At 48.5% G+C, this 14,991-nt stretch overlaps 1 protein-coding gene across 3 annotated transcripts; it reads right to left on the minus strand.

Annotated features, from left to right (window-relative positions):
* Nucleotides 1–446: 446 nt before the first annotated feature.
* IDNK (IDNK gluconokinase) lies at nucleotides 447–13,878 on the minus strand. Of its 3 annotated transcripts, none has more exons than XM_059411792.1 (5): nucleotides 13,761–13,878; nucleotides 9,571–9,601; nucleotides 9,119–9,205; nucleotides 4,275–4,318; nucleotides 447–2,292 (listed from the first exon to the last, which is right to left on the minus strand). In XM_059411792.1, exons 3-5 carry the CDS (start codon nucleotides 9,152–9,154, stop codon nucleotides 1,947–1,949), a joined length of 426 nt encoding a protein of 141 aa, XP_059267775.1. In that variant the 5' UTR covers nucleotides 9,155–9,205; nucleotides 9,571–9,601; nucleotides 13,761–13,878; the 3' UTR covers nucleotides 447–1,946. The 3 variants fall into 3 exon arrangements, with proteins under 3 accessions (XP_059267775.1, XP_059267773.1, XP_059267774.1); XM_059411790.1 differs by having other exon boundaries at nucleotides 13,724–13,878; XM_059411791.1 differs by having other exon boundaries at nucleotides 13,720–13,878.
* Nucleotides 13,879–14,991: the final 1,113 nt, after the last annotated feature.

Raw genomic sequence — 14,991 nt, forward strand, 5'->3', positions numbered from 1 at the left:
CAGTGGGTTAAGCCGCTGCCTTCGGCTCAGGTCATGATCTCAGGGTCCTGGGATCGAGTCCCGCATCGGGCTCTTTGCTCAGCGGAGAGCCTGCTTCCTCCTCTCTCTCTGCCTGCCTCTCTGCCTACTTGTGATCTCTGTCTGTCAAATAAAAAAAAAAAAACTTTAAAAAAAAAAAAAAAAAAAAAATTTACCCCAGCAAATAGTAAATAGGATACCTTTGCTGTAAAGGAGAAAAGGGGAAAGTAACTTGGGATAAACGAATGAGTTTTGGTATCTAACACTCAAGACATAGTTGCCCTGGACCAACACCACGGAGCAGCTGGGTGCTTGTGCCCATGGGCTGATCACTATGAATGAAGACTTACAAGCGCAGGTTGGTGTAGGGGTGTTACATTCATGACAGAAAAGAACACCATGATTCTCTGAAATGGTAAACAACTCTGGCAAATTTAAAAAAGAATATAATTGTTCCTTTTTGGTACTTTTGGAAACTTCATGTATCTTACAACTGCAAAAACATTTTCATTTATGCATAAAATAGCTTGTGCTCTTATAATTATAAGCAGGCTTGTTCCCCAGGTCCTATGGGACAGTCCAGTGGAGTGAAACTCAGTTTTTTTGTGAGCAGTGGCCTTTGCTAAGAACTCGAGCCCATGCCAGAGGATGTGAGATGCCCTGTCCTTCCACCCCGACGTAAGGCACCTGAGAGCTGGAGCTCTGTGTCCCATTACAGGTCCGCAGACGCTGCAGAGTGCCCATGGTGGTTTTCAGTCTGGACTCACTGAGTACTGTGGCCTGAGTCCCTCCTCTGTGTCTGGGGTGACTATCGGCCAGCCTGAGTCTGTGGGACTGGTCAACTTGAGGGCTTGGACCCCGAGTAGTGAGGGCTGATGTAGACTGAAGCCAGACAGCAGATGCCTCTCAAATCTGGCAGAGAGGAAAATCTGAGGTTTCATGTCTCCTTAAGCAAGGTCTGTCTACCCACAAGGGCCCTTTCACGCCTCTGGCACCCGTGGCACGTATTCTCTTTGTAGTTCCCAAGACAGGCTGCCTGCCCTGGTGGGAAAAAAATGGGTAATTAGTCCCAAAACCCACTCTCTGCACAAGGCAAATCAGTGACCCTGCAGAGTAGCTGCATTCCAGGACCTTGGTTAGGATAGAAGTATAAGGAAGTCTCTTTCTGGAGCCTCCAGGGGAAGGGCTGAAACCCAGGCCTCCGACCTCCGGCACAGCCTCACCCAGCCCAGCTGCCCCTGGCACACTGCTGCCCGGCAGGAAGGTTCATTTCACATTTGGGCCAGAGCAGCTCTCATGTTCTTTCCTTATCCCAGAGCCCATGCTGATGGTTTTTGCAGCAGAGAGGTTGGTGGCTGACCCCAGCCTGATCTCAGGGGTTTCCGTAAAATGAGTGGGACAGTTGGGTCAGTGAGTCCCAGGCTACATCCACTTTGCCGTTTTTTATATCCATGAACTATATGTACTTGTTATTTATCTTGAGATGATCCAAGGAGAGAGGTTTAGGACTTGCTGGTGAGTGGTCAGTTTATACACGTTTACACATTATACACATTTCTACTCCTGTGACCAATTTCCAGGGGATGCCAAGTATAGCCAAGTTTCATTTATTTGATCAGATCTAGGCATGATCAAGGATGTTCTAAATGAGGTGATTTATAGCATTGATTATAGAATTCCCTCTGATCATCTGATTAGGTCACAGGAATTTGAATTTCTATTGAAGCTTTACTTTGAAAGTGCCCTCCTGTCTCCTCCTCATGTGCCAGAGCACAAATGCCTAAAAATACACCCAGGCAAGTAGAGTTCAGTACACTAGGGTTTGTTCACCCCAAGAAATTAGAATACTGGCAAAACCAGTAGACATAGTTTGGGATGGGATGGAAATGTCTGCCTGATTGTTCTGGACCCCCGATCTGAAGCGATTTTCATTTTAGAGTTTCCACTATTGTAGCAATTATCTCTGAAAGATTTTTGTCCACACTGATTTGGATGAAGTTTTCTGGAGCCGATGGGGGCTCCAGAGTTTCGAACTGGGACTCCAATAACTCAGGGGGCATAAAGTGTCCTTTTCTCTTGAGTAAACGCCCAGAGATGACCTCAAAGGACCCACTCAGATGGACCACGAGGAGCTTCACTTCAGCTGGGTGTTTGTCCTTCCCCGTCTCATCACACTTCGGGGATGCACCATCTTTTCCTCGTATTAAGATGTCTCTGTACGCTTTCTTCAGAGCCGAACAGGCTAGAACCACATGCTGTCCAGAGGCTACATCTCTGTTGAAAAAAAAAAGGGGGGGGGGTGGAGAGTGGGACTAAAGAATGCGGACCTTTGAAATAACTGGTGCTGATTCTAGATTGAAGACCGGTCCTACTTCTCTCCCAGTGGAAGGTATTACAAAATGGTGGTCAGGTATCAGGCAGTCCTGGCTTTAAGGTAAAGATCTTCCTTGCACTAGTGAACTGAGCCGTCTTGGGCAAGGTATTTACCTCCCTGAGCATCAGTTCATCATCTCTTAAATGGGGCCCCTTAGAGCGCCTGTCCGTAGAGTTGTGAGGAAGAGTTGACCAACATGCCCAGTACACAGGAAGTTCTTGGTAGGTGTCAGCTCTGCTCCTGCAAATGTAGACATGGCCACTGCATGTGGACATGGGTGGCTGCTGGTAGGTGCCTGTGCCCCACACACCTTGGCTCAGATTTTCCACAGGTGTTCAGTGATTTGAAACTCACAACTGGCTTCTCCCCCTTCCTACTCTACAATATGCTGGGAGTCTGGTGAATTTGCCAGTGCAGAGCTGGAGAAAGCAGGCAAAAAGGGGAATATCAGGCTGTCTGTGGTCAAGGGGAACAAGATATAAGAAGCGTCCAGGGATATGCTAAGAAAAAACCTGAGCCGGAAATAGAGGCAGCATGACCAGGCACCACAAAGGGAAACCAGTGTGCTCCAAGACTGCCCAAGTGAGTGAGCCTCCTCTCCCACGCAGCTGCTGTGTGCCCCTGTCCATGGTCAGGAAAGGCAGCCGGCTCTGGCTGGGAAGGGACTCCAGTAAAGAGGTGAGAGGTGAAGGGTAAAACCCTGGCTTGGGTACTTGGTAGAATGTTTGTTTTAGAACTGAGAATTCTGCAGGTGTCTGCCTTTGATCTACGGACAATGTATACTTGAGATCCAGTGGATGGAGCACATCAGCAGCAGCGAACTTACATACCTGGGCCGTCTGGCTCTTCCCAGAGGCCATGGTTGAGAGCTCATTTATTCTGGGTCTGGATGTCTGATAGCTCCTCTCCGGAGGATCTTAACTTCTGCTTCCATCACAGGTCAGTATATTTGATCTAATCTACTTATGTTAAGACCCAGTTGGGTAGGAGTTCTCAAACCTTGAACCCTAAACTCAAAGCCTATGCAAAGACAAGGTTGCCAGCTATGTCAGTGCAGTGTGAAAAAGTAAACTGAATTTTTAATTTTAAGTATATTCTAATTGCATATGGTGTAAAGGTTTTAGATTTATAAAAATATGAAATGTCATCTTCATTTTAATTAGCAATAATCGCCTTGGATAAACCTACGATACTGCCACTGCGCAAAGCTCATCCTCATTTTAGAAACAAGATTTATAAGCCATTCCCTGCCTCTTCTCTATCCTCCTCCACATCCCAACCAGGATTCCCAGGGGTCAGTTCCTCAGATGGGTGGAGGGGACCTCATTTGCTCAGAGGCACGATACAGAGCAGGACGGTTTGGGACTCCCAATTCTGATGACCAATTATCTGTTCACTTACAAATGACCCCAGGTCTTCCCTGGTTGCCACAGCGTGGAGTTGGGGTAAGAGGTGGAGACAAAGATGTGACTAGAACAGTCAGTAGTGTCCTCGGTTACCATCTTTCCAGCACTTAGATGTTTTCAATACCATTCTGAGTGCCTCCCATATCCCGTCTCACTAATTCTCACAATATTCTGTGAATAGGAACTACACCCCCATTTTCAAATGAAGAAACAGACTTATGGAAGCCAACTGGCTGACCAAGATTCCCAGACGATAATTGCGGAGCTGTCTAGGAGGTTCATTTCCAGAACCCAACTGAATTACACGCGGGTTCTGGCTGATTTAAATCATTGTTGGTTACCTGACAGAAGTGCATTCCATTTCTGTGATCCTTTACCATTAGCTAGTTGTGATTTCAAGAACGTATTTTTTGCCTCTACTTTCTGATGAATTTTCTTTACTCATTGGCTTATGTGAAGGCCTGATGCTCTCTTACCTTAGTAAAATGTCATGTAAGTTGCAGAGCCATGGTATCCTGTCCTGAAATTAAAGCAGACACAAAGTGACTTCCCCAGGTATTGTTTATTTGTACAGAAACACATCATCAGCATTACAGTCCAGAGAAATCTTAGCGGTTTTGAGAAGTAGGCCGTACTTCCAGCCTCTAGAATTGTGAGAACTGAATGTCTCTTGGTTAAGCCCCCAGCCTGTGATATTTTGTTACAGTGGTCCAAGCCGACCAAAACTCACCTGAAACACCATTTGGGCCTGGGGCCTTTTTTTCAGGGAGGTCTTGGATTCCAGAATCAGTTTTTTTTTAAGAGCATTATGTTATGTTCAGGTTTTCTATTCTTGATTCAGTTTTGGTGTCTGAGAGAGCAGGATGAGATCACACATACAGTTAGATCTCCGGACCCTCCCGATTTCTTAAGCCAGATGCAGCATCGGCAGGGTCGTATTCCCCTTTGGGGGGAAAAGCGGAGTAGTCTCTGCCATCAGTTACGGCCATCCAAGCCCATGTCCCCCACAGTAATTTATATTTTTCTAAGAAATTGTCCAACTTAAGTCTTTAAATTTACAAACATCACCAGTTCAGAGCCCTCTTCTCATTCCTACTCTTAATTGTGCTTTCTTTCCACTCTTGATCGATCAGTCTTGTTAGATTTTTATTTTTATTTTTTTGAAACAGCTTATATTCCATTAATTTCAGCATCCATTTCTACTTTTTTTCCTACATATTCCTTTTTGTTTATTGTTTTTCCCTACTTGAACATTTAGCTCATTACTTTCCATTCTTGTTATTTTTCCGGAAATGCTTCCAGAGGTCAGATTTCCTTCTAAGTAATGTTTCAAAGGCATCCCATAAGTTTTGGTTGACAGCACTTTTGTTGTACGTTTCCTTTTTTTTTATTTTATTTTATTTTATTTATTTATTTGACAGATCACAAGTAGGCAGAGAGGCAGGCAGAGAGAGGGGGGAAGCAGGCTCCCCGCTGAGCAGAGAGCCCCATGCGGGGCTGGATCCCAGGACCCTGAGATCATGACCTGAGCCAAAGGCAGAGGCTTAACCCACTGAGCCACCCAGGCGCCCCTTGTTCGTTTCTAAATAGAGAGGAGGACACAGTCTAAGACTGGGAGTGTTAAAGACAGTATACAGGGACTCTTGAGTAAATGTGTGAAGCAGATGCTTCATAGCCCTGGTGAACAGTGTGGGAGTTGGCAGTGAGGAAGGTCAGGAGAATCTGCCTCGACTAGATGGTCAAGAACTTGAGTGACCTGCTAAGAAAGGTTGGGCTTTACTGTAAGGGTATTAAGACTTGGAGGCATGAGCTTCAATTTTGTGTTCACATTTGTGACAAAAGGGAGTGACTGAGATTCCTTCTTCACAAAAGCAGAAATTGGAACTAGGAGATATTAGAGCAAATTCACTCAACTCTGTGAGTGGTTACTACAGATGATAGGATAAATTATGAAAGTCAAACACACAGAAAGAAACTTAGGGGAAAGAGAAGAGGAAACAGCATAACCCAAATGAGCATCTCTGCCTGCTGGGTCTGACATTCAAGGTCCTCTCCTTCCTGATGGGTATCCCCTGCCCCCAGCCCAGTGCTTGGAGGTAGTGGGCACAACAAATGTTCTGGCAGGAGTTCAATCAGGACATCAAAAGGGCACAGAAAGATTCCTGGGCCTCTGGTTTTAGTGATGTGATGGAAACATCTAGAGACATGAAGTGTCTTCTGGAAGGGGACAGTTAAAGGGAGAAGGGAGTTGGAGCTCAGAGGAACAACACAGGAGCCCAAGTAGGCCCAGCATTGCTAGGGGAGGCAGACAGCAGAAGGAAGGAGCGGGTGGGGAAGAGCAGTGGCCAGGGCCCACTGTTTACCTGCTGCAAAAATGAACTTGAGACCACAGAGGAAAGAACACATGTAAGAAGAATATAGACCCCAAAAAAGATAGGGGAAAAAACTCCAAAATTCAAACTCTAAAATTTGTAGATATTTTAAAAGATAAAGCCAAGAGTGATATATTCTGTAAAAACATTTTCCAGTACTTCCCAAGTTTTCTACACAAGGCAAGTGTTACATTGATAATCGGGAAAATTTTTGACAAAAACCCCCTCATCTAGCAGACTCTGAAGTCTGCATCAGTGTCACTGCAGGCTGCTGGGACAGCTTGATCCTGGCGTGGGGGGTGGGGGGCACACTGGCAGCTTGCAGATCCTTTATCATCATTATCACACGAATAGCAACCCCTCACAGCCTGAGTGGCGTATCCACTAGAGGTTCCTGTCATGATGGACGTGTTCTCTGCACCTTCTGGTGGTAGCCATGGGCCCCGTGTGGCAACTGAACACTTGGGCTGTGTAACACCAGAACTGGGGTTTACAGTTTAGTTTATGTTCATTTACATTTAAATAGCCTGAAGGAGCCCCTGGAATACTCAGCACAGGTTCTCTCTTCAAACTTCAGCCCTCTGAGCACGAAACCCTCCCCAAGCCTTTCCCAGAGGAGGCAGTACCCCTGCCTCAGACTTTCCACAGGGGCCTCCTCACAGGATCCTGGGGGGGCGGCCCGCAGAACTGGTTGCTAGAGGGGCCCCCAGTGCCAGCGCAGCTATGACCCACACCTTCACTCTTAGCTGAGTTCTCCTCCCGAATGTCAACCATCTGCTATTCTAGCTCTTTCTCTCCCCGGGAGGGAGAAAGTCTGAAGTCCGGCTAACCTGTAGAGTTTCTTCTAAATATATTTAGTGACTCATTATGTTTCCTCCAGTAACCGATAACCTTTTCTTCTGTACAATAAATTCCTTTTCTGAACTCTACCCCTACCCCCATCCAGACTGCCCAGTTAACAAGCCTCGCGTGTGAACAGGAGAATGTTTAAAGGTCATTTGAAAACTCCATCCATTTGGGTTGCTTTACCTTGTTCTTTAACTTTTATTTGCACTCACCAAGGAGAAAACCCTGGCACGGTCACACTTACAGACTCAGGACAAACAGTTTATGTGATGCGTACCTGTGCGCATAGATACATAAGCGACAACAGTAAGTTGTATTTACTGAATGCTTTGGGTACTTCACTGTGCATAATTTTTTTTTTAGTAGTATCTCATTTAATCCCCTCAAGCACCCAGTGAAATGGGTCCTCTTCCATCCCTGCTTCACAGGAGGAGAAGGAGGCAGAGAGAGACTAAGCCATTGGCCAAAGGGCACACAGGCCTAGTGGTGGAGCCAGGTTATCTGCACTATGTCTTTATCTCTACCATAATGTCATTATTATGCTCCACTTACTATTCTGTATCTCTTGTGGTTCCCTCCTGCTGTCCCCTAAAGTAAATGTTGCAAACTTAATTTTGATGGTTCAAAGTCTGAATCTTGAGGGCACCTGGGTGGCTCAGTGGGTTAAGCCGCTGCCTTCGGCTCAGGTCATGATCTCAGGGTCCTGGGATCGAGTCCTGCGTCGGGCTCTCTGCTCAGCGGGGAGCCTGCTTCCTCCTCTCTCTCTCTGCCTGCCTCTCTGCCTACTTGTGATCTCTCTCTGTCAAATAAATAAATAAAATCTTTAAAAAAAAAAAAAAAAAAAAGTCTGAATCTTGGCCAGCTCAAGCCATCCTCCCTGAAACAGAGACAGGTGTATGCTCGGAGTCCCTAGAACTAGACCAAGTGATGGTGGGGGACTCCAGTCCCTGGAGGCCGGATAAGGGGACGAGAGTGAGCTAGCTCAGTACAGCTGGGACCGAGGTCACTGAGAGTGGCAACCACAGTATTGGTCTTCGGCCAGTTCCACTCTGTTCCTGCCCTTTGGACACCCCGGCCCGTGAGCCTGGCTGGGGCCCTGGCCCTCACCTCTCCCCTGAACTACGGCGAGTTACACCAGCGAGTCCGGTTTGCACCTGTGCTTTGGGAGGGACCCTTAGGAAGTGGCCTCATGACGGTGCATAAGGAGTGAGGCGCTGTTCATTCCTGCACTTACGACTGAGTCACGGGTATCTTCTGATGTTGACTGTGCGGCCAGCCCTGGGGGTATATAATGGTCATCAGAAAGGCCACAGTTCTTGCTCTTTCAGAAGTAGAATCGAGTTGTAGAGATAAATATTAATCAAATTCTCACACCATCAAATGCCAACTTGCAGCTGGGACCTGAACTGTGTGGGCCATGGTGCTGTGAGAATTTATTATAGGAGGTTTTACTTCAGAAGGCCCAGAGGGACTTCCCTAAGTGGCACAGGAGCCGAGCTGTGGATAGGAGCAGGGTGCATTTCAGAAGTGAGGAGACAGAAGTGTACTTCAGACAGTGAGACCAGCAGATGCAAAGGCCCTGTGGGGAGCAGCGGGGCAGCAGGAGTGACTGACAGGGGCCAGGGTGGCTCTGGTGGAGAGAGGGAGGGAGGGTACCCGAAGAGAGGGGAGTGGGGCATGTTGAGGCGTTGGGCTCTTTGGTCTTGACCCTGAGATGGATGGGACACTTCCAGAGGGCTAGATTTGAATTTGTAACCATCCTTCGAGCTTTGGGGTGGTGGTGAGGTGCTGGCGGCAGCTGAAAGGCATGGGGAGGAGGAGGAAGGCAGAATCTCCAGAATTACGTCCTGCAGATTGAAAGCCTGCAGCGAAGTGTCCTGGCAGGCTCTGCCCAAACAGGGGCGGGGTGACTCCTAGCTCTGTGTTCGGAGAGCATTTCAGGGCCAAAGCTGACCATGTGCAGGACCGCAGGTGCCTGGCTTCGGAGTGCTGTGCACGAGTCCTCTCGGGGGGCAGGAAGTGTCCTACACCACGTGCTGGGAGAGCCCCACCTGCGGCTCCCAGCTGGAGCGTTTGGGTTGGAAACAGTCAGCACATGTTACCTGGTCATTCAGTGGGATCCCTTTTCCCATCTTCATTCGGTTTTCCTCTGGGTGATAGTCATCCGCATCATAGAATTTCCATCCCAGCTTTAAGAACAAAGTGAACGGGTGTAGATGACAACCACCATTACTGACACTACGTACGGGGCAGCCCGGGGACCACTCCTCCCCCTGTGGTCCCCCTCCCTCCACTCCCCATCCCCGAGACGGGAGCAGGGAGGCGGTCACGCCACATCCCCGTCCCTGCTCACTGGGCTGCTGCTCCTTTCATTCATCACTCTTGGTCATCACCAAGGTGTAAACCAAGATTGCCCCACTGGCTTTCCTAAGCCACACCCATGGTGAGTTTTACAAACCAGAAAGAAAGGGCCAGAAAGAAAGTGCACCGAAGGGAGAGAAGCAAAGAGACAGCACCATGGGACTCGTCATTGGGAGGCATCAGAACAGGTTACCTCGGAGGCCAGCAGGGCGCCCACGGTTGATCTGTGGAGAGGACACAGAGGTTCAGGTGAGGGCCCTTCCCAACCCCTGCGTGGCCCCTACCATGCAGGGTGCCCTGGAGACAGCAGCCACCCCGCCGTGTTGAAACCCAGTAATTTCATGATACTGAAGCAGGGACAGTAATGCTGTCAGGCCTAGAGTCAAGAACATGTCCGTGTTCTCCAGGAATTTAGATAGTTACTGAATTACCACTAATTTTCTTTCCTAAAAAACAATATGAGATCTCACTGAACTCCTGAAGTCTTTCAGAAATGTTTTGGTCCCTGTTCTAGAGATCATGATGTTTTGTGGGGAAAAAAGCTGATGAGAGATGAGATTTTACTGAGGGTACTGCCGGAGGTCGGACAGGGGAGTTTAACTTCCCAGCACAAGGTTCAAGGAACTCATACAAGCATTACCACCTTGCTTGGGGCTTCTTAAAAAATTAAATGAAGTGGGACACCTGGGTGGCTCAGTGGGTTAAAGCCTCTGCCTTCAGTTCAGGTCATGATCCCAGGGTCCTGGGATCAAGCCCCGCATCGGGCTCTCTGCTCAGCAAGGAGCCTGCTTCCTCCACTCTCTCTGCCTGCCTCTCTGCCTACTTCTGATCTCTGTCTGTCAAATAAAATATTTAAAAAAATAAAAAATAAATAAAAAAAAAAATAAAATGAAGTTTAGGATGAGAAATCAGCCTGGGAGGGAAATGCTCTGTGTGACGTGTGTGGTGAGGACATGATGTCCCCCAGTGGGCAGCACTCACTGCAAAGGGCTTGGGTCTCAGTACCAACAGCTGGCTACAGTCTCCGTGCGGCCACTACCTGGCCACCTGCTTCCATGTCAGTCACCTTTCCCTCTACACCTCTTTTCTCACCTCCAAAATGGGGGAACCAAGCTCCACGTACCCACTCACTACTCGTTTCACTCAGCCAGCACTTACTGAGCACCTGCTAGTCCCCAGGAGATGAAAATAATGAAAACAAAAACAACAAAAACAAAACTCTGCTTACATTCTACCTGGATTCAAGGGTCCTGTCTCTTTTGTGAAGAAGGCCTTGAGGAGACCTCGTGTTAAAGACACACGTGTACTCCCAACTGAGACCCGCTCCCCGATGTGACCAAAGGATTGCAAAGGGCTGTAACTTCTCCCATGAGGTTCCCCGTGCTGATGCTCGCACAGGGGGACACACTGCAGCCTACCAGTGACCAACTCCAGGGCAGGGGAAGCCAGAGCTGGGCATGACCAAAATGACACTGAAGCCCAAGTAAGATGAGCCAGGGATGAACACGTCAGCCACCACTCACAAGCTGAAAGAAGAGCTAACTAGACTGGGGTGTAGAGGGGCAAAGAAGAGACAGAAGGAAAAGGAAAAGCCACTGTCCACTGCTCTATCCAAACCTCTTAAGCCAGAGAACGCAGGACTTGACACGGACTCACGGACTCGGACAAGGACGCCTGGCACAGAGCTCGGCTCGGAGGAGACTGGTTGGAGGAAGGATTACAAACCAGTCTGGGACCCAGGGATCTCTAAGCGGGTTAGTCTAAATCAGGATCATGGAGATTGAAAAGGACTGTAGGGCAGTGGTGGTGGGCTGAGGCCCAGGTTAAAAGCAAAAGACATTCAAAAGGCCGGAACCTGAGGGTGGCTTCACGAAGGCTATTAAAACATAAAGGAAACTGACATTGCCACCTATTCACATAGCTCCGTTCATTCATTTGTTCATTCATCCATTAAGTCTGCAAATATTTCTTGAGTACCTACTACATGCCAGACATTTTTCTAGACAGAGAGGGCAGTAAACAAAAAGGAAAAAGATCCCTTGCATTTAGGTAGGAGAGGGGGAGGCAATAAACAGTGAAAAAGTAAAATTCATGCTTGACATTGTTTTAATAGTGGTTTAACTACAATCTTTCTGGTGTGAGACTTGTTCTATTGAGCCATTTTTCCCCCCTCTCATATATAATGGCGTATAATTTAAAATCCTGCAGGGCCCTAACAAGAGCTCACAGAAATCACCGAAGAACTCAGTGTTCTATATCCGTTGATCTATATAATCATTCTCATTTTATTACTCAGTCCCTCAGCAATAGTTGACTCTGAACTTTAACTGTCAGAGGGCACAAGCTCAGTTCCTGGCCAGCTTCTTGATCTTCACTCACTCCCCCGGTTATCTCAACATCTTATGTCTTTAAATGTATCTGTGCACCAAGAATTCCTACATTTATATCTAAAGTTCCTCTCCTGACACTCTGGACTTGGATAGCCAATCAACCACTTGACAAACCCACTCAGGCGACTGATGGGTAATTCACCACATCCCACATTGGACTGTGCTGTTTTTTTCTCCCAAAACCTGCTCTGTCTACTGCTTCTCCGTCAGTTAATAATAACTCCCTTCTGGATACCCAAGCCAAAAATCCCGAAGTCATCCTTCACACCTTTCTCCCTCACTCATACCCCACAGCCAGTCCATCGACACAACTTTCTGGTTCTACCTTCAGAATATCTCCAGCATACGACCACTTCTCCTCACATTCATTGTTTCTCTGACCTCATCTCCCATCACTCAGACACAATGGATTCCCTGGTAAGCCACTATGAAACAAAGCCTCTGGGCCTTTGCACTTGCTCTATTCCCTTTGCCTACACTGCCCTTTCCCTAGCCGGCCACCAGGCTTAGTCCTTCACTTCTTGTGAGTCTTGCCCACACACCACTGCCTCAGAGGAGCCTTCCCTCACCATCCTGCCTGCTGTTCTTTGTTCTACTTACTCTCCTTTATTTGCCCCTAGAGCACCACCACTGCCTACCACACCGTGTACATGTATTTATGCACTTCCCTGTCTTGTTTCCCTCCCATACTAGGGTATAAACTCATTGAGGGTAGGGATTTTATCTATCCTGTTCATTATATATCAGTGACACAGAGTCAGGATCAAGCTCTATAAATAGTTACTGAATGCATGAATACCATAACCATATAAACCATATGGTTTCACACACTCTGCCATCTGCTCCAAAGCAGAGAGGGGTACATGAATTACTCAAGCTCACACAACCAGGCAGCAGCAGCACAATCAAGACCCGGGGCTCTTGACTTCCACTACATCACAGCACAGAAGCAGTCTTACATTCAACTTCTTCAAATCATACAACTAGGGATTTTCACGCTTCATGATTTATTTTAATTTTATTCAAAGGCTCCCCAAATCATTTTACTTTCTCAAGAGATGAGGCTAAAAATGCCACAGTAATCTTAAAAACCTAAACTTTCCTACCTGGAGCAAGAGTCTTTAATCCGTACTTGACCACACAAGATAGTCGTGGCGCAGAAAATTCTAGAAGGGCACTACAGGTCTTTGAACTTAAATTATTCCATTTGATTAAGGTTTGTCTTTTGCGTCCTGTGGCGGATCGCAGCAGTGGCTCCCTTTTCGGGTAATGGGCGCGGTTAGATTTTGGTCTAATCAGGAAGCCAAAGTCTAGCTCCCAGCCCCCAAGTTGGCCAGACTGGGCTGAGCAGAGAGGCTCTGGCGCACCCGGCGGTCCTCCTTGCAAACCCTTAGGGGGATTTGGAACTCTATTTATTTACTCTGACTTTCAGGTAAAGCTGATAAACGCTGATCACAGCACAGAGAAAACAGACCAGCGGTGAAATGCCCTTTCTGAAATCTCATCGCACAAGTCCTGCAGCTCGCAGGAGGGAGCTGCCCCTCCGTCCAGCCTCACAAAGGTGTGTGGGAGAGTGGAACAGGTTCGCCCCTGAGCTTTGGGCCTCGCGCCCTTCCACCCCGTTCTGACAAAAGGCTCCCAGACACCGGCCCTGAGGACCAACGGAGCCACGGCGGGCGGCGCCGCTGCAGGCGCTTCTTCACAAAGGGCTGCCCCTCTGAGCCTCTCGGGGTAACGGATCTCGGCACCCCGGGGCGAGCAGGTTGGAGGGTGGGGAGAGAGAGCAGGTGCCCCCGAGCCGCAGCTTCCTCATCAGCAAAGGGAGGCCGGAGCTTCCCCAGAGCCCTGCGTACCCCGCGGGCCCGGAACGGTGACGCCTCCGGCCTCCGCTACGCGCGCCGCCTCCTCCAGGGCGCCCCCCGCGACCCGCCGCGACCCTCGCCCTCCCAGACCTACTTCCCCGAGCCGCTCACGCCCATCACCAGCAGCGCACCGGGCGCCGCCATGGCCGGGGGTCAGGATCCTTCCCGCTCCCCGGGCCCGTCCGCCCCGCCTTCTCCGCCGCGGAGCACCGAGCGGCGGGGAGCCGGACAGCCTCGCCCCGCCCCTCACCGCGTTGCTCCGCCTCAGCCCGCGCCCCGCCCCGCCCCGCCCCACAGCGTTGCTCCGCCTCAGCCCGCGCCCCGCCCCGCCCCGCGCACGCGCTCCTCGCCGTTCCCTGGCAGTGGCGGGGAAGTGGAGCCAGTGGGCGGCAGGAGCAAGCAAGTCTCTACCGCGCCGCTCCACCTGCTCGTCTCCGCCTACTGTCCTCCTACCCCAGGCCCCAGCAGGGGAGCCTCGCCCGCGTCCTCCTCCACCAATGGAGGGAGCTTTTTTTTTTTTTTTAACTGTAGAAAGAATAAGCAGAAAATAAATTCACACTTTGCCACACCGTGCAGCATAAACATCCATCCTTTTTAAAAAAAAAAAAAATCATTTTATTTATTTGGTTTTCGTCATAATAAGTGTAAACATCCGTCTTAAAATGATGCCTCCTCCAGTATAGACAGGTGGGCATGAATACTTGATGAAATTGGGATCATGCTGTAGACAGCCTATCGTAACCTGGCATTTTGTTACAAGAGTAGGAGGCGGACATCTTTTGGGTCGTATATAGATTGGGCCGTAGTGGCACAGGTCGTGGCTGCATGGCTCTGCTATTTAATCTGGCTTCTGTCCTCTCCTCTGTAAATTACTTAAAGGGGAGGACTATCCCTTTGAAGGGTCCATTTGCTTTAGAACAGTGTGTTGATTATGTGTCATTTAAAATATTTGATTAGAAGCACCTTTAACGACATTCTGCCCAACCTCCCTTGTTACCCAAGTTCATATTACTGTGCCCTGGAAAACAATGAAGCTGACATAAATCGCTTACCTAATGAGTGTTTCAATTAGCCCTGCACTAACTTTGTTTTATTCCTACTTAGCTGGAGTGGGTGTTCCTGGATACGCATTTACAGATGAAGAATTTGAGGCCTGGAGAGGAGGTGATCTTCTTTAGGTTCAGTTATGGCTGATAAAACTATCTTGAACATCTACCATCCGCAGGACTCGGAATATGAATATTACCCTCCAGATGCTGCCAGGTAGGTAGGGAACAGAGCGAGCAAATGCTGGAACTTGTGCTCTTTTGGCTTGGAAAAAAAAAAATTCACATTGCTTTCAAAGTTCAAGTCAGAACAAAT

The sequence above is a fragment of the Mustela nigripes genome, chromosome 9 (assembly GCF_022355385.1).
Source record: "Mustela nigripes isolate SB6536 chromosome 9, MUSNIG.SB6536, whole genome shotgun sequence".
In the NCBI taxonomy this organism is placed as follows: domain Eukaryota; kingdom Metazoa; phylum Chordata; class Mammalia; order Carnivora; family Mustelidae; genus Mustela; species Mustela nigripes.